This window comes from Cebidichthys violaceus, unplaced genomic scaffold, assembly GCF_023349555.1.
Source record: "Cebidichthys violaceus isolate CVI_PGR_0920_01 unplaced genomic scaffold, fCebVio1.0.p SCAF_16, whole genome shotgun sequence".
NCBI lineage: Eukaryota > Metazoa > Chordata > Actinopteri > Perciformes > Stichaeidae > Cebidichthys > Cebidichthys violaceus.
The window spans coordinates 9,817,410-9,841,339 of record NW_027176329.1 but is presented as its reverse complement, the minus strand read 5'-3'; the positions used below and the strand labels follow the sequence as shown (position 1 = coordinate 9,841,339).

Below are 23,930 nucleotides of genomic sequence, written 5' to 3'. Positions count from 1 at the left end.
TCTGGCGTTTCAATCTTTTAAAATATCATATTTTTGTTGTTTTGTGTTTCATAAGTTTCATTAGGAAAATGTCTCTTTGATCTCTTTGATCGTTTATTTTGATCTATTTATTATGTACCATTTAATGCTGCAGCAATACTTTTTGGATTCCCAAGCAGAATTAGACAAAACGTTAAAGATGCAAATGTATCATTGCATAGGCTACAGTAAACATTCAATTCAGATAAAAGTCTTGTTTTGGCTGAAGTTCAGTGGTTTATCGTCTCACCTTCGATGTAGTGATGTAGAAGTGTACTCCACAATGTCTCAGTACACAGTGACATCACTGTTGGGTGTAGTTAAAGTTTCCCAAGTTTCAAGAGCAACACATTTTAAAATTTGATCTAAAGACAACCAAACAATCCTTGGTTTCTCAATAGTACCCAGGATTCATTAAAAACATCAGTTGTGTGGAATATAATTTTTCACACAGTTAAATCATGCAAACAACATATGAAACGTTTATTGAACATACTGCACAGTATGTTCACTTGTAGTAATACAACCTTAAGTGGGACAATCAAGGCAAGTTATTCCACTGCAGAAAACAAAACAAAAACTAACACACACACACACACACACACACACACACACACACACACACATATGAGGAGAATATAAAAACACTGTACCAATAACAATTTATTCTCTATCTAAATGTTGAATCAATATTAGCTGCCATTACATTATCTAACAACTCCTCTTTTATCGGCTCAAATGTTAACTGCTTCCTGTTGGTGTCAACAGGAAGCATGTGATGAGACAGTGCTGTTCCTAAATTTAACTACACACCAGGTTGATAATGACTAATGTTGAATTAAGCTGGACTCCTTGTGTGCGATAAAAACAACACTTGAAATGTTGCACAAATGTTACTTAAGTCTCAAGTGAAGTAAGGCAGCTTTCTTCAAGCGTTTGCAGGAAAATTGCAGAGCTAATCAATTCTTTAGACATTTGAAAACATAAACAACATTTTTTATCACACATCACCACCAGCGGGTTCATGAGAATCACTTGTGGCGCCATAGAAAGTATAGCGGTTGGGTATCAATCTGTTCCCTGAAATTAAATTCTTACAGCAGGTCAGCAGAGCGAAGCAACAACTGCAGACGAACATGAAAGTTGTAGCGACCCACACCAGGGTGGTGACAGCGAAGGCAAACTGGTAGGTTGTCTTGTGGCAGTATCGAAATGCTCCGGGTGTGTAGTCGGGAGGGTAAACAGGATAAACCCAGGTAGTGCCTATGGGAGAATGTTTCAATTCAATTTTGATTCAAAACTACACACTAAACTGACCTTAAAGGCTCTGAAAACATATTTTCTCAATCAGCTTTTTACTACAAGTGACTGGATCTAATATGAACACAAACGGTTGTAGTAATGGTTTTTAGTAGGTGCGAGAAAGAAAAAAAAAAGATGATGTCTCATACTCCCGTTCACCAATTGAGAATCAGAAATTTATGGCAATTGGTGTGATGTTTGGTCAATGTCAATCAACTGTCAAATCAAGTCACACCCAAACAGACTTCATTAACAGTTAAACACTCAAAAACTCTGTTTTGCGTCTAATTTTCAAGTCCCTGAAAACTTGTCTTTACATCTAAAATCAGGTTTTCCAGGGCTTTAAACCGAGAGTTGTAAATGTTTTTGAACAATACTGGAGTAGAACGTAGAAGAATAAAGTAGCATGAAATGGAAACTCAAATTTGTTCTTATGTACAGCACTTCAGTAAATATACTAAGTTACTTCACACCACTGCCTTAATGTAGAGTTTGGAGAAATATATCTAAACATAACATTTCTGCTACATTTTCTCCCACCTGCAATGAACCAGCCAAAAGTGAAGAGGTGCAGGACGGCCGTGCAGGACGAGCACATGATGGAGGCCATGCCGTTCCCCCAGCTGGTCCGGGAGTAGGTCAGAGACAGAGATAGGAGGTTGACTGTTCCCAGCACTATCAGGTAAATGGGGATGTTGGGCTGCACTGGGCAACGGCCCAGATGTGTAGCCCCTATGAAGCAGGTGTGCAGAACCAGAAATATGTTAAAATTAACATACGAAAAAGATTCATGAAAGATAATACTGCTTGTGGTCAAAAATCACAAAAATAATACACAAAACTATTACAGTGATCAAACAGAAGTAGACCCACCCAAACCAATGGTCGCAATCATAACCATCCACCAAATAAAATTCAGCACAACTGTGAGAGAGGAAGAGGGTCAGGGATTGTATGTAAAACATAAAATAAGGGAGACATAAATGTGACGGAGAAAAGAAAGACTTCTAACCAAGTGATGAAATTAGCACGGCACTTTGAGGCCTGACTTCGACATCTGGAGACGGGTTCATATCTGTAAAGAAAGAAAGAGTCTTGTCACAGTTATAAACAAACACCAACAGGAAGAGGAGCTGCAGCAGCAGTGTTACACTGTACCTGTCCAGCTCTGAATGGAGACACTTTAAAACCTTTTTTTCTTCTTCTTCTCTTCTCTAAATTAGCGGCGGCAGTAGACACTTCTTAACAAAGTGTCGACTTTGTTCACATCTTTTTTTGGCAGGAAGTTAAGACATGTTGTGCAAGTCAAAGCATTTCAGCAACTGTTTTGCAACACTCTCGTGTTTAACTAGGAAGAAGATATAAAAAATTATATCTGATATAAAAAAAAAACATCTGCATGCAATGTGTGTCTGAAGCCACAAACCACTCACATGGTGTCCTATTTCTATTTTCTATTTTGAAATTCATCGGTCAGTAAATCTTAATGGGATTGCATGGTTAAGGGCTCAATTAACCCAATCCAACGCAGAAAAGACGCAGTGGTGAACTTGCAGTTGCACAGAGAAAAATATGTATTATCAGTTCTCAACAGTGTGGTAGTAAATACACAGGGTGCACTTGCATCACACATTTTGTGCAGTAAAACCTGAGTGCACATGCTTTGGGTTGGTTAAAATACATATTACATGTTCTTCTTATTTTGAAAGTATACACTCAAATGATTCCTAAAAAATGTTTTTCACAGTGGTTGACAGAATGGTTAGCTAGGAACTCACAAGTGAAAGCCAAATGCAGAGATGAAGAATTATTGATCAAATCTTTAGAAAAAAATCTCAATTAAGAGTTTTTAAGAGGTGTGGTAACTGATGGCCCATTTGCTATTTGTTTTCTCACTAGCTTGTCTCCAGTCTCAAGTAAAATCTCTTCAGACAATTTATCAAAGCTCCCTCTGGAGCCATAAAAAGCTTTATACAACTGTTTTCACATATGCAGTAGCACTCCCCAAAACCTGTAAACAGACAGACACTGATGTGTGAAATCTGTAAAGTTCCCTTTCAATGTATAAAACTTGCGGAGTGGGCCGTTTAAAATACTGAGTAAAATTATTTTGAAGTTTTTAAAAGGTAACAGTAAACCATGCAAAGTCAATAAATCCAAGGTGAAATTAGCGATCTGCTTCAGTAAGAATGTGGTTTAAGTTGTGTGACAGTTGAAGTGGGTTTGTGATGCAAAGATTGACAAACCCACAACCCAGAACAGGATGTTAACGCAAACTGATGCAATATGCCTCTGCAGCAGCACGGCCACCCTGTGACAATGAAACACGACGGCTTACATCGGTCCTCAAAAAAAAAATGTCACGCTGCCATTTCTGATATATTTTTAATGCAACATTTATTTAGTTCCCAGTATTTTCGGTGAATGACACAATGAAAATGTACAATTTACGTAGATCACGTCCGTTACAGTAAAGTAGTAAAGTTACAGCTATAACTGCAGCAATTGGTGTCCATATTGATGCCTCATTGATTGCATTGACCAGTCTACTCTTCCCTCGTGCTTGACTTTGGCTCAGACATTAACATTAACATATTTGATCAACTTCTTTTTCAGTGAAGAAATTATATATTTCAAACTTGCCTTGCCAAATACTGTGTTAATGGACTTTCTGCTCTTTTCAGCCTCTTTCAGTTGGAAGTCAATGATCATTTGAATAATTGGAGAAGCAGGGAAGTCCATACATATAATTCCAAGGCGCTGGTTCAGGTCTGTCTTGGCCCTCAGGTAGTCGTACAGTTGTGGATTGACGCGCTGAGCGACGGCTCTGGGGTACGCAAACAAACCAGCTCCACTGCTGAAGGTGAGAAAGATCTGAGCCTGATTGCCTGAAGGTGCAGCCTCCAGGTGCTTATAGACGCTCTGCCATTTCTCCTTCACTTGAATAAGTGTGGGTACCTGCAGGGAACAGCAAAAACAATCATTTAGATTCTTTGTACATTTTTATGCAGTTTTCGATCCTAACCCTTTGACTGCCGTATTCGCTAACTGAGCTGTTGTTCTGTTGTTCAGTTGCTCGACAACTGATTCCCCTCAGTTTATACATGCAGGCTGGAGGATGAACTGGTTCACCTCAAACTAGAATAGTTAAAGCATACTACTCTAGGCTGTAGTTCTAGCAACAGTCTCTGCTTAATTTTTTTTTCTTTTCTCTTTTTGTTGTGGGATAGAGTTGGTTTTGATGTGTGTGAAACCTTTGTGAAAACTTAACAAAAATGTTTGAATAGTATGTTTTCATACACGCCAGTCATCTGCTATGTCCAAGGAACCATAGCGCATCCCCAGGTCTGGCCCGGAAAAGTCTTGCAGAACGATGATCTTCCCTCGGGCCTCTCCCATGGTCGGCACGAGCCGGCTGTGCCACAGCAGGTCCCAGTTGGCGTGGCGTTGGATGTAGTCAACCACAGCACCGTAGATGTCGTACGTCTCACTGTACTCCTCCTTCACGCGCATCAGCACCGTCTCACTGGGATACTCTCCGAGGAAGTCGGCCACACCCTCCAGCACGTGGCCGAAGTGCGCCCACTGATAAGACACCCCGTGATGGATGGTGAGGTTCCCCTTGACGTGGCGGACGCGGACGTCTAGGAAACGGATGCCGGCTCGGAGCTGGAAGGCTAAGCTCCAGGTCTGGCACTCGGCGTAAATGCCACCGTACAGAGCCATGGTGTTGTGGGTCCCCGGCATAGTGACCTCAGACAGCGGCTGATCATCGGGGATGCTTGCCATCCAGGAAGGGTTGAGGAACTCCGGGTTGGGTGTGTCATCATAGTCAGGTCTCTGAATGGCAGCGTGACTCCAACCAACGATGCTAAAAAATAACAGAGATTTGCCAGAAGAACAGACTTTGTAGTAAATACATTTGTCTTCTTCTCAGAGAATGTTGAAGGTTGGGAGTCTCATTGTTCATGATGAGGGTGTTTTAAAGCCCTTTGAGACTATAGCTGTCAATAATGGTGATAAAAAAGGGAATACATGTTGTCAAAGATCTCTATGGAGATGGCTCATTTAGATCATTTGAGGACCTTAAAGAAGAATTGTATTTAAATTAGAAGGGGGATTTCTGAAATTATTTACAGTTGAGGAGCAGTATAGGGTCAGTATTTGGACTGAAAAGAGAAGAGACGGATGCACAAGGGATGCAAGAAGCAAGTTTATCCATTACAAAATTTCTCAAATGGCTCAAATGGCCTTTACCAGAATCCCCACAATTATGTTTACTCAGAGACAAATCGCTTGTGCCACCAGGCCTTTACCAAAGCAGTCATTAGCTGGTATAATTGTGCCAGCTAGGCTTATTCTGCAAAACTGGAAGAGCCCACATATGCCCGTGTTCACAGAATGGCTCAAACTCATGACAAAGACAGCTGCATTTGAAAATATGATTGCCAGGGTAAAGAACATTCCAAGTAGAACTGACCAAGCATGGGGAAATCTAATGGCTTATATTACAGATTCACAATCTTAAAGGAGGTGTGGAGTACTTGTGGATGGGATTTGAATCTATATGGATATGTAGGTATATGAGCATGTATGTGTATATGGAGGTACATGTGAAAGATAATGAATAGGGTGCCGGAAGGTGGGCTCTTGTAGCTACCTTTAAGTTAAGTGATGAATGTATTTTCTTGATTTTATTTTTGTATTATTATTATTTGTATTTATTTTGTATGCTGTTTTTTATTGTTATTGTTATTTTCATTTATTTTTATATTATTTTTATTTTATTTTTTGTTTTGCTGTCTGATTTTAGTATCCGTATATGGCGTTGGTGTGTTTGGACAAATACAAATTTAAATGCAAAAATAAATAATGGTGATCAAAGTTCCTATTGTTTGTATACGTTTAAGAAATGTCTAAGTTTAAGGAGTTGCATGGCATTATATTTCGTATTTCTTGATCATTAGTAAAATAAAAATAAATAATAATTTGTAATTGAATATAATTTAATTGCAATTATGTATGCTTTTGTACAGCTTAGTTTGTGTGTTTTTATTTTAGGATATTTATATTTATTTTATATGTATCTATATTGTATTTCATATATTTTAAAGCTCATAGCCTTTGATTGTTTTGGCTTTGAAATGAACAGTGTTTTTTTCTAATTTCTCCTATTCATTGTTTGCCTTGGTCCAGACCTTTGAATCCACCCACTCCACCTAGTATGAGTGAACTGATTAGATGGAAACAGAGTGTGAAGAGTTGAAAATGATGTCTGATATCAGGAAAATTCACTGTGTGGCTATTTGTTGTTTGTAGCTGCTGCATAAAACTGCTTTTGGGATAAATAAAGTTACATCAAAACGTATGTGAATGAATACATTGGTATTTAGTTTGTTAGAATAATATGTTATCAACCGACACAAATTTCACTTTACTCACCCAACTAGCACCAACAGCTCAATTAACATCTTCTGCATTTTCACAGGAGCTCCTCTGCTGCCGCCCATCATTGATTGATCAGTTCTGAATATCAACAGAGGCAATGGCAAGAAAAATACAACTGAGGTCAGCAATTAGTTAAATGTAATGTGAATAACAAATTGGCCAAAAAGATGATATTTTAACTAGATAAATAAATTATCACTGGTCCACAGAACAATCACGAGCAATAATCCAAACATATTTACATTTATTAAGGACAGGCAGCACATTGTGGTTAAAACTTTAGGTACATCAATATTTGTTTAATATCTGTTGAGAATAAAACAACAAAGTTACCAACTCTAATTCTCTCACAGCCTAACATGCGCCTGCCAATTACTAAAAAAGAAAAACACTTTCCCTTTATTAAAAGTATGTCAGTCAATATAAACACAAACAAACGGTGGCAACAATCCGATTCTGGTCCGAGCTGAGAACGACCTCAGCTCACCCCTCCAGGCCATTTCAATGGCAGGCTTAAACCTTCCTAATCCCAAAACTGAACCAAACCGTCCACTGCCGCTGCGTCAAACCTGCTGATGTGTGGATGTGCTGCTCTCGTCCGCTCCAGTTCATACCTGAAACCAGAAGGTACCCGTCCTCCGTCCGGTCCGGGTGCCTGGGGAAAGAGAGAGGGGAGAGAGGAGTGGAGGGGGTCAGAGGCAAAATGACAGAGGCAACGTGTCGACCTGTGATGTTATTGTGGGAAATACCATAGAGGAGCAGCTGAGCTCTACGTTACAGAGCAGGGGAGGGAGGAGAGGGTTTTGTGTGCGTGTGCGGTATTCATCTGATCACGTTCCTCATTTTTTTGTGGTTCGGAAATACACAAAGAAATGTAAAAATCAACTCCTTTGAATGAATGGATGTAGTGTTGGGGTGTTACAGGTTGCTTTAAGTCCACGTTGAGGATGTTGGCCTTGCTATAACATTTCCATAGTACCTAGTCTTATTTTGAAATATTACAACTCCATGTGTACAGACTAAAAGGATTGAAAATACAAAATGTTATCTGGTCAGTAGAGAGATTTTATAAAGAAAAAAATATTATTTGAGTTACAACAGCATTCAGTGTTTGTCTATGTGCATCAACTACAGGTGAATGTTTTCCCACACTGTTTCTTATCAGTTAGTGAGAACCCCAAAATAGGCTCAACATTGATTAGATGTGTGATCATACAAATTTCAAGATAACTTGTGTAGTTTGATGTAAAAAAAGAAAGAACGAAAAGAATTTAAAGTAGTAAGGTCTACACAAATATTGTTTGCATACAACAGGCTATGTGACAGTTTTAATGAATAGAAAACTTAAATTAACAGAAGCACTCAAGACTGAGAATATCCAATACCCAACAAGGAGGATGAGTATATTGTATTTTGTAATTGTCTTGTATAAGTAAGTCTTGAAGTTCACATACAGATTAATTTATTCATAGCACCTTTAAAACAAGTTTAAAAAGAGTTTACAAAGTGCTTTGACAGACAAAGCAGCAAAAGCAAGGTAATAATAACAATAACAGAAAGCTCAGTGAGACAGTCGATACGATACAAATAAACTAAGAAATAAAAAATAAATAGTAAAATAATTGATCAAAAATCAACAAATAAAACAGAAATAACAGAAATAAAACAGAAATAAACCAGAAAAGCGACAACGTCACATAAAAGCCAGTTTGTAAAAATGTGTTTTAAGAAGTGATTTAAAAGAGATTACGGATTGTGCGAGCCTTATCTCCTCAGGCAGCTCGTTCCAAAGCCGTGGGGCTCTGATGGCAAAAGCACAGTCACCTTTAGTTTAGTTAATGTTAATGCCTTGTGACTGTGGAGGAATGAAAGGTGTTTGTCTTGATCCTGTTGTTCACCAAACCACTCACAACTGGCTTTTTCATCTTTGGAACATCAACGGGACAGTTTCACATCCAGCAGGGGCATCCTCAGTCTGTTGCTTTTCGAACAAAGAACAATAAAGTGAGAGAGGTGTGAAACAAGATCACAGTGATCAACTTGCACTTCAGTTAGACTTTGAAGAAGACACAGCTGTTGTCTAGATGTATGTCTTCTTGCTAATTGGATGGTGCAGGCTGAGCAGTGTGCTCCAGTTTCTCTTCTCTCCCAGGTTAAAATTCAGCTAGTACTAAAAGAAGTTTGTGAATTTGAAAGGTTTCTGCATTTGTATTATTTTGATGTACCTCAAATGTCCTCTACTGTCTGAGTGACACCTTTATGACAAATGTGCTTGATATTCATGTTTTTGGACGAGCATCCCACAGAGTATTTCATCCCTCAGAGGACAGACTGAGGCAGTGTGAGGTCCTGAGCTCTTGGGGTTGGGGAAAGTGCATCTGGTGTGTGTGTGTGTGTGTGTGTGTGTGTGTGTGTGGGAAAAGTCTGCAGATGTTTTCCTGTGTTGTCTCACATCACTACGGGGAAGTCAAATATTACATAACAGATGTGTCCATGACCTGTTGAATAATATTTAGTTAGCTGTCAATGATTATAGAGAAAACTGAATAGAAATTCCTGCAGTTGTTATTAAATAATCAGGCCAGGTGAATTCACGTTAAAACTGGGAACTAATCACGCCTTCTTTGACTTTTACGAGAGCAATGCAAACATCCATTTCTATCAAATATACAGTAAAGCTAATGTAAAAAGGGAAATGTGTTTCTCAGTGTGCTTAAAGCTAATGATACACTATCCACTATCCTGTTGTCAGTAACTGTATAGATATTGGCGTTTATTAATTTGACATTAATTCATTTGATTATTGTTTGTTGTTAAAGCATCTAGCCAAGTTGATATAATATGATATTTTGAGTTAAGGGTCCTTGGTGTGCAGGAAGATGATGAGGAGGCGGAGTCACGTATTGCTGTGTGCCACAATTTAATTCTTTATACTACCACCAGATGACACCAAGGAGAGACATCTTTAAAACCCGGCTTTAGTGCTCCTACAGAACAAGTAGAAAAGGCTTTAAATATTTTGTAAAGCACTCCAATACATGCAGATTATGTTTTATACAAAGTATAAATTAAGAGTTTATTGTTATTTTTATTAGCAGGACATAAATACTAAAGAACACAAAAACAATTTAATTCAAACTAAATAATTTTATTGAATAGAATTTCAATAAACTCTTATGTAAAAGGAAGAAACCTGAATTGAAAATGGATTAGTATTTTGTATCCGAAACTATGGACGGACACACACACACACACACACACACACACACACACACACACACACACACACACACACACACACACACACACACACACACACACCCTCCTCCAGAAAAAACAGCTCTTGAAACTTCTGATGAATTTCATTGTAACCCTCTCAGCCTCATTCTCTGCATACCTTTTGCGAGCTGTACTGAAGGGATATTTAATGTGCGCTTACAGTTTATTGTGCCCTTTAGTTGCACCTTATATCCTTGTTGTTTATTTGTGGTGATTACAATTATTGCTATTATAGTTACAAAGACTACGTGAAGGGGTGAATGAGAGGCGAACAGTTAAGGTAGAAAAGCATTACATAAGTGCACTCCACTCCATTTATATGTTCGGACTGCTTCAATTACACGCCAACAAGTGCTGGTGCATTTTAAAAACAAACACTGTGGAAACTGCTCCTTTTCTGTGACACTGTCTGGAAAGAAATGTTGATGTTTAACAATTTAAAATGTTATCTTTAATGGGGTGAGCACTGCAAATGAAATTCAATGTATCTCCATTTAGCTTGTATTTCTAATCCTTGGCAAATATAACGCAATCCAGCTGCTTGTCTTGATAACAACTGACATTAATGAGAAAATATATCTTTTGTAATTTGGGTGAACTGACACTTTACACCCTTGTGCCCTGTGAACGTAACTTTATAAAATGTATGTGTGGACATGAAATAATGCAATATTATTAACTTTGCTATGTTTATAAATTCAATTTTGAAATGTAATTTAAATAAAGTATTCACAGCATTATTAGTGGAACTAAAAAAGTGATTGCTTCCTGGTTATAAAGTGTGACATTGTCTAATAATAGCTGGTATCTGGTCACCTATTCTAATTTGGAAGGTGTGGGGACTGGTGAGTAAAACAACACAATGAAAAGCTTACCCTGTCATTCACTGCTTGTGGTTGGAGGTTGCAGCTAGTGCATCTAGAGGAACTCCCCTCATCCAATCAGCACAGGGCATGCATGAGTCACTTCCTTGTGTTCACTTCCTTATTTGGCAGGAAGGGATGTCCTTATTGACTCGGGAGGAAAATGGTAGAAAGGAAAGTCAGACGGCTTCAGTAGACTGAGCGATTCCGACTGTTTTATCTCTGGTGAGGAAACATCTTTCATATCGTTGCTTTCTAATCTATGACCTGAAGGATGTTTTAAACTCTGTGTGATAGCTGAGTCAGCTAGGACTGACGGATTAAATGAAAGTAAAAGATGGTTGATTCTTGTGCATGTGTGGGACTGTAAATCAGGAAATGAGAGAAACAGGCTCTAAAACAAACAAAGTACATCCCCAGTTATTAAAGTGCAAGGTGCTAAATAGCCACTGGAAGTTATCTGAATTGATAAAGATGAAACAACAAAGGTCACCACACGTAACCATTTGTTTATTTCCTGTCTTTGTGTTACTATGAAGACACACCCACTGTGGTCCCTGAGTTATTTTTCCTGCAGGACAACATTGTGAAGGATGATTAATGTCAAAACTATGAGAAAGATGCATCACAGATAGATTTGGGTCTGTTGTCTCAGAAACTAGTTGTATATTTCTATAATGCTGAAATTAAGTGTTTTTTTTAATTAACAATATGTCAAAGAATTATTTCCCAAAACACAATACTTGCTTAATTTTTAACTGAATGCCAAAAATGTAACCGGTATGTATATTTTCTGGTTCTCATTTTATGCTATTAAACTAAATAACTTTCATGCTGTTGTTTGGACATAATAAGCAACTCTAATTCATAACAGATGAATCAATAATAAAACTATTGTTTACTTTAAGCCCAAGTTTCCTCCTCATGATGAAGCTCTGTGTATCCCTGCAGACAACATGAGCCCACATGTGACCAGTTGCCAGTAACATTAGACCGTAAGAGGACACCTTCTACAATATGGCTTTTGTGCAGCAGCTGGTGACATGTGGGCTGTAGCATTAGTAACCTGAGAGTTAGCCATGAGCGTAATTTTTAGAGTATTGCAAAGACCCTCTGTGACCAATGATTTAGGTAAAGCTTTTAGATTATGGTCAGAAGATGATGCCACCATGTACAGATTCAGTCTAAAAGACATACTAGATATATGTATGATCTACTTTAAACATATTGTTTTGTGTTTTCATCTCTCCAGCCTATAAACTTACTTTGTGTCGAAGGCAGAAGAAAAGCACCATAATGGCTGATGCAGAAAAGATCAAGAAAACTGCAGTCAAGGTGCTGTGCTGTGTGGAAAAGGTGTCTTCCTTCGCCTCCTCCATTGACCCCATCTTTGGCATAGTCTCCTCCTTGGTTGGGGTGGCTCGCAAGGGCCTCGATACAGAAGAGGGCCACGCTCTAGACAAGGAGTTCCAGCCGCTCCACTCCAAACTGGAGACCATCTCTGTAAAGAACCACCAATGCCTGAGGCAGATCCGCATCGACGAGGTGAACGAGACCTATGGCAAGTACGAGGAGTACATTAAACACCAGTACACTGCCTTCAACAACATGGTGGCACAGGTGAAGAAAGATCCAGACAACGCCCAGCGCTACATGAAGGCCTTTGAGAAGATTTACGAGAGGGACAAGAGCGACCTGAGCCTGGATGTCTACTACCGTGGCGTGATGGGTACCAAGCTGCTGTTTGGAAGACCCCTGCTGAAGGTGTACCTGGACAACTGCGATGGCGACCGGGAGATCATGGAGCGCCGCTGTTCACACATCACCCACCTGTTCCACATGGGCCTCATCGCACTCATGGCCTACACAGCTGTTACGGAGGATGACGAGGACGAGGTGCGGGAGAAGTGGGCCAAGAGGGTGGCGGACATCCAGGAGAAGATGCAGGAGGTGCTCCGCCAGTGCAAAGACAAGTCGTCCTGAACACGGGCCATCAGAGAGAACAATGTCTACTCTCAGCTGTGGACCAATGAAAAAAAGACAAAATATGTTATATAATATATATATCGTAATAAAACCAAAGCCATGCTTTCATTATTATTGTGATTGCAACATATTAGTTATTGTATCGACATTGTGTATCGTTTTTTTTGTTTCAAAGAGACCACTGTATGTTTCAGTTGATTTGTGTTACTTGCCAATATATGCTGAAGTTTTGTACAATCTCTTCAATTAAAATGCACTTATTAGTCGATAAAGTTGTATATTTGTGAAGTCCATTTCATCCACACTAAAACCAACAATCTATATTTTAAAAAAACATCAGTAGCAGTAAAAGTTATGAGGCTGTGTATAGGCTATAGCTCTGAATTCAACATGGATGAATACTTTGTATCCATACAACACAAACAAACCGCCCTCTTCCATAAATAACACCTCTTAATACTTCTGTTGAATATACCAAATGTTAAACCGAGCTACATGAAACAAGATGATACAGATAATAAATTCATCAAAACTATTTGATTCCATTCCTTACCTTCAATGTTGAATATTACACGTGGTAGAAAGATGTGGTATGTGTCTAACAATATTTAAGAAAATTCAATAGGGGGTAGGACAATGCAGATTAGTTTAGCATAGCATAGTGTTTCTGAAACAGGGGAACAGCGTGGCTGGCTCTGTCCAATGGTAGCAAAATCTACCTGCCAACACATCTAAGCCTCACGAATTAAAACCTCGTATCTCATTTGTTAAATCTTTACAAAACCAAAATTAAAAGAAAAATGTAGGGTTATGTTTCGGACTATTCCTTGACAGGGAGTACTGGAGTCTCCTTAGAGTCAAGAATGTTGTCCAACATAACCCCTGTAAAAAAACAGAAAGAAAGCGAATTGTTGTTTTAACCCTTTCTTTAACTTGTTAAGTAGTATTTTTTTAAATATGCTAACAGGCAGATATTGTAACTGCAAAGCTAGCATGTTTCCCCTTTATTCAGTCTTTGTCCTGAAGTAAGCTAACCAGCTGCTAGCTGCATCTTAATATTTAACTCAGTGGTGTCAATAAAGAGGAAAAAGAGAAAACTCTCACAAATATCAGCAGCGTTAATTGAATGTCTTTTGCAATTATATACTTTATCTTTATAAAAATAAATAATTAAATAGCTATTGATTTTTAGGGCATTTAGCAAGTACATTCAGTTAATAGATACTGAAAACCTGCAATGACAACATTTAACAACAAAGCTGCCGCACTGAGTCCCCCTCGCCGCCAGAGTCCTCTGTTGTCCGACTGTAATCGCTGTCATGAAACGTAACACGACTCCTCTGTTTGTGTCTGCAGCCCTGCCCCAATTTACAGGCCCGCGACTACTGCAACACAAATATCCACTCCGGGAGTTTATCCGGAGCTGTCTGCAGGACTGTTACATTTAACAAGCTAAAACTACTCGAGAGCCCGGAAGAGCTGTGTTTGGTCTGATTGAGGGGGAAAAAAAAGTCGCGTCGCTTTCGGTAAATTTCATTTGCTCAACGAGCGGAAAAGCGGTGGTGATGATGAACGTAGCATCCCGGCTACAGCTGCTGATTCAGTCCAAAAAGTTGATCGTGTTTATTGTGGACTAGAACATGTGTCGATACTGGTTTGACACAGCAGGCCGATGTAGTCTGAAACATAGCATATGATATAACGTTACTTGATAATAACTGTTTATAGTCAACAGAGTTTGGTTTCCGGGGCGTAACCTTCCTCTGAACTCAACAAGTTGGGTTGTGAGCTGAATGTCATATACTTGTGAAATGCATTACTACAACACTTTCATAATGCATGATAAACGTTTCTATAAACCTCTATATTATGATGTCTTAACCACAGTCATGAGGCAACACAGGTGCCAGGTGTACAATGTTAAGTATCACAGTTGTTTGTGTTTTTAATCAATCCAACGATTATTGTCTCAATTAACAGATATTTTAGTTGTTAAAATGTCAAGACAGAGAAAAGCAGCAAATCCCTACATTTGAGAAGTTGAAATGAGAGAATGTTTGCTTGAAATATGTCTTAAACATCAAATCGATTATCAAGATAGTTGCTGATGAATTCTATTAAAGAAGGATGAATAAATTAATCGAATTACAATCAGCCTAAATATTGAATAAAGTGTCAAACGACATTCCCAAAGCGTCATCACATTTCTGGTATTTAGTTATTAAGTAAAGTTATTGTGGGTTTATACTTTGATGTAAACGACGTCTTATAAGCATGACGTGAGTGACTTATCTCAACACTTGTGAAAACATGTATCCCCCTGTGATCCTCTGCTTCAGGGATGCCTCTCCACAGCATTTGGCCCACGTGCAGAAGGTTTTGTCGGGACTGAGAAAGAGTCAACAGTATGGGCAACGAGGACACCCTCGAGGATGTGTTCATTGCCGTCATCCGCCCAAAGAGTCAAGTCAGCCTGAGCTCAAAGGAGTACAGAGCCAAAGCCTATGAGGTAAGTCTGACAGCAGATCGCCTGTGGCCTCAACATCTAAGGCAAACGTTATTCATATTTAATCTAGAATAAAACAAAGGGAAGAGAATTACAGAAGCTTAATGTAGTTTTTGTTAGTTTAAAACTGCTTTGTGTAGTTACTGTATAGCTGTCAACAAGCAGACTTTCTTGAACTACCAACATATTAAATAATGACATATCAACCAACAATATATCAACAATATATTTTTTCTAAACCCATTTATAACTCAGTTTCCATGTTACCTCTGGGTCTTATACAGATCCTGCTGGTTGAAGTGCCTTTGGAGGGAAAGGAGAAGAAAAGAAAGAAAGTCCTCCTGGCCACAAAGATCCAAGCAGCAGGAGACAAATCCAAATCCATATTGGATTATGTTGACGAAACAGTGAGACCAATATCCAACAACCAAGGCTTCATCGGTGAGTGTGGGACGTATGTGACATTCGCACTCATGCATATTTATAAGACGTCATTTAAACCAGTGGCATGTGACTCTTTAAAGTGAAGGAAAAGCCTACTCGTGACCCCGTGTTGTCACAGGCTGCACGTGTTTGAGTTGTCTTGTAACATTGGGAGTCACGGCTGTAAACACCATTTGGGGTTTCAGGAAAGCGTGTGGTGCATATGAAGAAATTCCCCCTCGGAAATGAAGGAAAGGAGGCCTCGCTTTTTGTTGTGTCAGTGAGACAGTCGATACGATACAAATAAACTAAGAAATAAAAAATAAATTAAAAAAATAGTAAAATAATTGATCAAAAATCAACAAATAAAACAGAAATAACACAGAAATAAAACAGAAAAGCGACGACGTCACATAAAAGCCAGTTTGTAAAAATGTGTTTTAAGAAGTGATTTAAAAGAGATTACGGATTGTGCGAGCCTTATCTCCTCAGGCAGCTCGTTCCAAAGCCGTGGGGCTCTGATGGCAAAAGCACAGTCACCTTTAGTTTAGTTAATGTTAATGCCTTGTGACTGTGGAGGAATGAAAGGTGTTTGTCTTGATCCTGTTGTTCACCAAACCACTCACAACTGGCTTTTTCATCTTTGGAACATCAACGGGACAGTTTCACATCCAGCAGGGGTATCCTCAGTCTGTTGCTTTTCGAACAAAGAACAATAAAGTGAGAGAGGTGTGAAACAAGATCACAGTGATCAACTTGCACTTCAGTTAGACTTTGAAGAAGACACAGCTGTTGTCCAGATGTATGTCTTGGTAATTGGATGGTGCAGGCTGAGCAGTGTGCTCCAGTTTCTCTTCTCTCCCAGGTTAAAATTCAGCTAGTACTAAAAGAAGTTTGTGAATTTGAAAGGTTTCTGCATTTGTATTATTTTGATGTACCTCAAATGTCCCCTACTGTCTGAGTGACACCTTTATGACAAATGTGCTTGATATTCATGTTTTTGGACGAGCATCCCACAGAGTATTTCATCCCTCAGAGGACAGACTGAGGCAGTGTGAGGTCCTGAGCTCTTGGGGTTGGGGAAAGTGCATCTGGTGTGTGTGTGTGTGGGGGGGGGGGGGGAAAGTCTGCAGATGTTTTCCTGTGTTGTCTCACATTACTACGGGGAAGTCAAATATTACATAACAGATGTGTCCATGACCTGTTGAATAATATTTAGTTAGCTGTCAATGATTATAGAGAAAACTGAATAGAAATTCCTGCAGTTGTTATTAAATAATCAGGCCAGGTGAATTCACGTTAACACTGGGAACTAATCACGCCTTCTTTGACTTTTACGAGAGCAATGCAAACATCCATTTCTATCAAATATACAGTAAAGCTAATGTAAAAAGGGAAATGTGTTTCTCAGTGTGCTTAAAGCTAATGATACACTATCCACTATCCTGTTGTCAGTAACTGTATAGATATTGGCGTTTATTAATTTGACATTAATTCAGTGTGGCTTTGTGGCACAAGGCAGTAATACTGCCTGTGCCAAAGCACACTGACTGTAATCCTGCGGGCTTATTATTCAGTGTGGCTTTGTGGCACAAGGCAGTAATACTGCCTGTGCCAAAGCACACTGACTGTAATCCTGCGGGCTTATTGTTGGAATGCTGATTCAGCATTTCAAGTATTGTTCTTCGAATCTTTATTCAACTATTTCTTCCGTACGTATTTTGGCACTTAATAACTTCCACATTTCTTAAGCTACAGAAACCATTCAACTATATAAATGTTCAGCTTTTTCAGGAGAGGGGTGCTATTTCTCATAATTTTTCTAATCTTTCAACTTTTTGAATTATTAAGCTTTTTGCAACTTATTTTTTGAATGGGATGTCTATGGAGAATATTTTTAAATCCTCTTAAACTTGTTGTTGGAATGCTGATTCAGCATTCCAAGTATTGTTCTTCGAATCTTTATTCTTCAACTATTTCTTCCGTACGTATTTTGGCACTTAATAACGTCCACATTTCTTAAGCTACAGAAACCGTTCAAATATGAAAATGTTCAGCTTTTTCAGGAGAGGGGTGCTATGTCTTTTTATGTTTCTAATCTTTCAACTTTTTTAATTATTAAGCATTTTGCAATTTTTTTTTGAATGGGATGTCTATGGAGAAACTTTTCAAATCCTCTTAAACTTGTTCAACTTTCAGATCATTCTACTTCCTCATACTTTCAGCTACAGACACCATTTCAACTTTGAAATGTTGAGAAAACCCTGATCAATGATTGTATGTTATAATCATTTTGATATCTTTTATACTTTTTGAGCTGTAGCAATTTTGCTTTTATGTGTTTTTCAGTCCTTTTCTGCTTTTATAATGGGTGTGTATTGCGCAGCTTAGAGTGCGTGATGTCATCGCTAGAGTGAAGAGAAGCCTGAGATTTCTGTGAAAAAAACATTTGTCTTTTGCGACTGACTCCTCAATTTTCACTCTACATGCATAATTTTTGGATGGAAACGTAGCTAATCTTGTCCTTGTCGTAGACATATGACTATGGAATCTCACAGATTTACACATTTGGCACAAAAGCCTTTACTTGAGAGGAAAACCAACTTTCTCCTCCATAGACCCCAATGTTAAAACGTACTTCAAAAAAGTCTTGCACGGACAACCGTACCCCATTTCTAAATCGCCATTGAAGCCACTTTTTTTTACACTACAGACACAATTTTCGCATTATCTGTTCTTCAAGTCATCCTCCCTCTCGAGTATTCATTTTGGAGCAATAGGGGCTATGGTTATGGTGTTTTTTGGGTTTTGTTTGACAGGTGTTTTCCAGTTTTTTTCTCATGAAAAGGCGGCAGGCTCACAGGTGTTCGTGCTTGAGCTAATTACTGATGTTTATAAACACAGACTCACAGACACAAGCCTCTCTCTCTATCTCTCTGTGTGTGTCTCTCTCTCTGCGTGTGTATCTCTCTCTCTGTGTGTCTCTCTCTCTCTCTGTGTGTCTCTCTATCTCTCTGTGTGTGTCTCTCTCTCTCTGCGTGTGTATCTCTTATACAGTCATTCAGGTATTAGAGACTTTTAGAGGACCCCCCCACACACTCACACACACACACACACACACACACACACCATTTTAAAGTACAAGCCCCACCGAATGAATTCCAACTGAAATGCTTTTGATGAAGCCTGTCATTTAATAACCTGTTTGTGTTTATCTAACATTATGATTCAGTCTCCTCTCCTCCTGTCTAACCCACCCAGCCCCACCCTTTCAAAATAAAAGCCCCATGGATTAACTGTATTTAAACATTAAGCTCAAAATGAGGCTTTTTTGTTGAAATAATTAATGTTCTTACTAATACTACGACAACTACTACTACTGCTGCAAATATTTCTAGTATTACTACTACTGCTACTAATACTACTTCTACTACAACTTTTTACAACTTTTGCTGTTGCAACTATTACCATTACTACTACTGCTATTATTACTACCACTACTGCTAATACGACCAGTACTACTATTACTTATACTACAACTGCTACTACTACTACTACTACTACTACTACTGCTGCTATTCATACTACTACCAGTACTAATACTACTACAGCTATTAGTATGAATGCTACTAGTATTTCTACTACTGCTATTACTGCTACTTCAAATACTGCCATTACTATTACTAATACTACTGCTTCTTCTACTACTACTACTGTTATATTAAATACAACAACCACTGCTACAGCTATTACTACGACTACTTCTACTACTTCTTTGAATTACTAATACTTCTACGACTAATAATACTTCTATTACAACTACAACTTCTACTACTACTATAAATATCTCTAATGCTACTAATACTTCTACTTCAAACAATACTTCTACTACAACTTCTACAAATATCACTACTGCTGACATTTTTTAAGCCACAGAAACCATTCGAATATCAAAATGTTCAGCTCTTTCAGGAGAGTGATATGACTTTTCATATTTATAATCTTTACATTTTTGAATTATTAAGCTTTTTGCAATTTGTTTTGAATAAGATATCTATGGAGAAAATCTTCAAATCCTGTTAAACTTCTTCAATTTTCAAAGCCTTCTTTCTCATACTTTCAGCTACAGACACCAGAGTTAGACGTTTCAACTAGAAGGGTTTTCAGCAGTGCAGTTTAAATGCTTTCGGGCTTCAACATTTTTCAGACAGGTAGTCTCTCATTTCTGTATTTTCAGCAATGTTTTTGCAATTCATTTCAGCTTTCAGCATTCCAACGCATTTTCAGCAGGAAATGCATTTTCTAGTTCAACTTTCAGATCCTTCTACTTCCTCATACTTTCAGCTACAGACAACATTTAAACTTTCAAATGTTGAGAAAACCCTGACCAATGATTGTATGTTATAATCATTTTGATATCTTTTACACTTTTTGAATAGTAGCATTTTTGCTTTCATGTGTTTTTCAGTCCTTTTCTGCTTTTATAATGGGTGTGTATTGCGCAGCTTAGAGTGCGTGATGTCATCGCTAGAGTGAAGAGAAGCCTGAGATTCCTGTGAAAAAAATATTTGTCTTTTGCGACTGACTCCTCAATTTTCATTCTACATGCATAATTTTTGGATGGAAACGTAGCTAATCTTGTCCTTGTCGTAGACATATGACTTTGGAATCCCACAGGTTTACACATTTGGCTCAAGAGCCTTTACTTGAGAGGAAAACCAACTTTCTCCTCCATAGACCCCAATGTTAAAACGTACTTCAAAAAAGTCTTGCACAGACAAACGTACCCCATTTCTAAATCGCCATTGAAGCCACTTTTTTTTACACTACAGATCCAATATTCGCATGATCTGTTCTTCAAGTCATCCTTGCACTTCAGTTTTAATATCGGAGCAATAGGGGCTATGGTTATGAGGGTTTTGTGGTTTTGTTTGACAGGTGTTTTCCTGTTTTTTTCTCATGAAAAGGCGGCAGGCTCACAGGTGTTCGTGCTTGAGCTAATTACTAATGTTTATAAACACACAGACTCTCCAACTGCTGCGTCGTCACCATGGGAACCAATGACACACACACACACACACACACACACACACATTTTCTCTCTTTCTCTGTCTGTCTGTCTCTCTCTATACACTCAGTACATACAGTTAGGTCCATAAATATTTGGACATTGACACAATTTTCATCATTTTGGCTCTGTACACCACCACAATGGATTTTGAATGAAACAATCAGGACGTGCTTTAAGTGCAGACTTTCAGCTTTAATTTGAGGGTATTTACATCCCAATCAGGTGAACGGTGTAGGAATTACAACACATTTTATATGTGGCCCCTCCTTTTTAAGGGACCAAAAGTAATTGGACAATTGGCTGCTCAGCTGTTCCATGGCCAGGTGTGTGTTATTCCCTCGTCATTTAATTGACAAGGAGCAGATAAAAGGTCTAAAGTTAATTTCAAGTGTGGTATTTGTGTTTGGAATCTTGCTGTCAACTCTCAATATGAAGTCCAAAGAGCTGTCACTATCAGTGAAGCAAGCCATCATTAGGCTGAAAAATCGAAACAAACCTATCAGAGAGATAGCAAAAACATTAGGTGTGGCCAAATCAACTGTTTGGTACATTCTTAAAAAGAAAGAACGCACTGGTGAGCTCAGCAACACCAAAAAACCTGGAAGACCACGGAAAACAACTGTGGTGGATGACAGAAGAATTATTTCCCTGGTGAAGAAAAACCCCTTCACAACAGTTGGCCAGATCAAGAACACTCTCCAGGAGGTAGGCATATCTGTGTCAAAGTCAACAATCAAGAGAAGACTTCACCAGAGTAAATACAGAGGGTTCGCCACAAGATGTAAACCATTGGTGAGCCTCAAAAACAGGAAGACCAGATTAGAGTTTGCCAAAAAACATCTAAAAGAGCCTGTACAGTTCTGGAACAACATCCTATGGACAGATGAGACAAAGATCAACTTGTACCAGAATGATGGGAAGAGAAGAGTATGGAGAAGGGAAGGAACTGCTCATGATCCAAAGCATACCACCTCATCAGTGAAGCATGGTGGAGGTAGTGTTATGGCGTGGGCATGTATGGCTGCCAATGGAACTGGTTCCCTTGTATTTATTGATGATGTGACTGCTGACAAAAGCAGTAGGATGAATTCTGAAGTGTTTCGGGCAATATTATCTGCTCATATTCAGCCAAATGCTTCAGAACTCATTGGACGGCGCTTCACAGTGCAGATGGACAATGACCCGAAGCATACTGCGAAAGCAACCAAAGAGCTTTTTAAGGCAAAGAAGTGGAATGTTCTGCAATGGCCAAGTCAATCACCTGACCTGAATCCAATTGAGCATGCATTTCACTTGCTGAAGACAAAACTGAAGGGAAAATGCCCCAAGAACAAGCAGGAACTGAAGACAGTTGCAGTAGAGGCCTGGCAGAGCATCACCAGGGATGAAATCCAGCGTCTGGTGATGTCTATGGGTTCCAGACTTCAGGCTGTCATTGACTGCAAAGGATTTGCAACCAAGTATTAAAAGTGACAATTACATTGATGATTATGTTAGTTTGTCCAATTACTTTTGGTCCCTTAAAAAGGAGGGGCCACATATAAAATGTGTTGTAATTCCTACACCGTTCACCTGATTGGGATGTAAATACCCTCAAATTAAAGCTGAAAGTCTGCACTTAAAGCACGTCCTGATTGTTTCATTCAAAATCCATTGTGGTGGTGTACAGAGCCAAAATGATGAAAATTGTGTCAATGTCCAAATATTTATGGACCTAACTGTATAACTGTCTGTCTGCCTCACTCACTCACTCAGTACATATAACTGTCTGTCTGCCTATCTCACTCACTCACTCCATATAACTGTCTGTCTGCCTGTCTCTCTCTCCCACTCACTCAGTACATATAACTGTCTGTCTGCTCTTCTCACTCAATCCAGATGACTGTCTGTCCACCTGTCTCAATCACTCACTCAGTACATATAACTGTCTGTCTGCCTGTCTCACTCACTCACTCAGTTCATATAACTGTCTGTCTGCCTGTCTCACTCACTCACTCAGTTCATATAACTGTCTGTTTACCTGTCTCACTCACTCACTCAGTTCATATAACTGTCTGCCTGTCTCTTTCTCCCAAACACTCAGTCCATCTAACTGTCGGTCAGCCTGTCTCTCTCTCCCACTCACTCAGTACATATAACTGTCTGTCTGCTCTTCTCACTCAATCCAGATGACTGTCTGTCCTCCTGTCTCCCTCACTCACTGAGTACATATAACTGTCTGTCTGCCTGTCTCACTCACTCACTCAGTACAAATAACTGTCTGTCTGCCTTTCTCACTCTCTCACACTCATTCATTCAGTCTCTATCTCTGTCTTCCTGTCATTCTGTGTTTCTCTCTCTGTCTTTCTTTCTGTCTCTCCCTCTCTCCCTCTGGCTCTCTCTCTGCTACCACTACTGCTGCTATTCATGCTATTACCAGTACCAATACTACTACAGCTATTAGTACGATTGCTACTAGTACTAATACTACTGCTATCACTTCAAATACTGCCATTACTATTACTCCTTCTTCTACTACTACTACTGTTATATTAAATACTACGACCACTACTACAGCTATTACTACGACTACTGATACTACTACTTATACTGCTTCTTCTAATTACTAATACTTCTACTACTAATAATACTTCTACTACAACTACAACTTCTACTACTACAAATATCACTACTGCTGACATTTTTTAAGCCACAGAAGCTGTTCGAATATCAAAATATTCAGCTTTTTCAGGAGAGGGGTGATATTTTTCATATTTGTAATCTTTAAACTTTTTGAATTATTAAGCTTTTTGCAATTTGTTTTAAATGGGATATCTATGGAGAAAATCTTCAAATCCTGTTAAACTTCTTCAACTTTCAAAGCCTTCTTTCTCATACTTTCAGCTACTGACACCATAGTTAGACGTTTCAACTAGAAGGGTTTTGAGCAGTGCAGTTTAAATGCTTTCGAGCTTCAACATTTTTCAGACAGGTAGTCTCTCATTTCTGTATTTTCAGCAATGTTTTTGCAATTCATTTCAGCTTTCAGCATTCC

General features: G+C 38.8%; 4 protein-coding genes across 5 annotated transcripts in view; 2 read left to right on the top strand and 2 right to left on the bottom strand.

Moving 5' to 3' along the window:
* Positions 1-477: 477 nt before the first annotated feature.
* On the bottom strand, positions 478-2,598 carry LOC137872397 (transmembrane protein 272-like). The gene is made up of 5 exons (XM_068710605.1): positions 2,479-2,598; positions 2,333-2,395; positions 2,194-2,244; positions 1,861-2,052; positions 478-1,281 (listed from the first exon to the last, which is right to left on the bottom strand). The coding sequence occupies exons 2-5, from the start codon at positions 2,391-2,393 to the stop codon at positions 1,019-1,021; spliced, it is 567 nt and encodes a 188-aa protein (XP_068566706.1). The 5' UTR covers positions 2,394-2,395; positions 2,479-2,598; the 3' UTR covers positions 478-1,018.
* Positions 2,599-3,700: 1,102 nt separating this feature from the next.
* On the bottom strand, positions 3,701-7,510 carry si:dkey-266f7.9 (uncharacterized protein LOC100006223 homolog). Of its 2 annotated transcripts, none has more exons than XM_068711123.1 (4): positions 7,338-7,510; positions 6,763-6,846; positions 4,621-5,191; positions 3,701-4,278 (listed from the first exon to the last, which is right to left on the bottom strand). In XM_068711123.1, the coding sequence occupies exons 2-4, from the start codon at positions 6,831-6,833 to the stop codon at positions 3,895-3,897; spliced, it is 1,026 nt and encodes a 341-aa protein (XP_068567224.1). In that variant the 5' UTR covers positions 6,834-6,846; positions 7,338-7,510; the 3' UTR covers positions 3,701-3,894. The 2 variants fall into 2 exon arrangements, with proteins under 2 accessions (XP_068567224.1, XP_068567223.1); XM_068711122.1 differs by having other exon boundaries at positions 7,383-7,510.
* A 3,538-nt stretch (positions 7,511-11,048) lies between these two features.
* Positions 11,049-13,431, top strand: LOC137872725 (protein rapunzel-like). Its single transcript, XM_068711120.1, has 2 exons — positions 11,049-11,135; positions 12,163-13,431. The coding sequence occupies exon 2, from the start codon at positions 12,207-12,209 to the stop codon at positions 12,891-12,893; it is 687 nt and encodes a 228-aa protein (XP_068567221.1). The 5' UTR covers positions 11,049-11,135; positions 12,163-12,206; the 3' UTR covers positions 12,894-13,431.
* Positions 13,432-14,252: 821 nt separating this feature from the next.
* LOC137872724 (protein rapunzel-like) overlaps positions 14,253-23,930 on the top strand; it is a 31,978-nt gene continuing 22,300 nt past the window's right edge. The window contains exons 1-3 of the mRNA XM_068711119.1: positions 14,253-14,422; positions 15,236-15,405; positions 15,687-15,843. Coding sequence (XP_068567220.1) covers positions 15,304-15,405; positions 15,687-15,843 — 259 coding nt within the window. The 5' untranslated portion in view covers positions 14,253-14,422; positions 15,236-15,303. The remainder of the gene's footprint in view (positions 14,423-15,235; positions 15,406-15,686; positions 15,844-23,930) is intronic.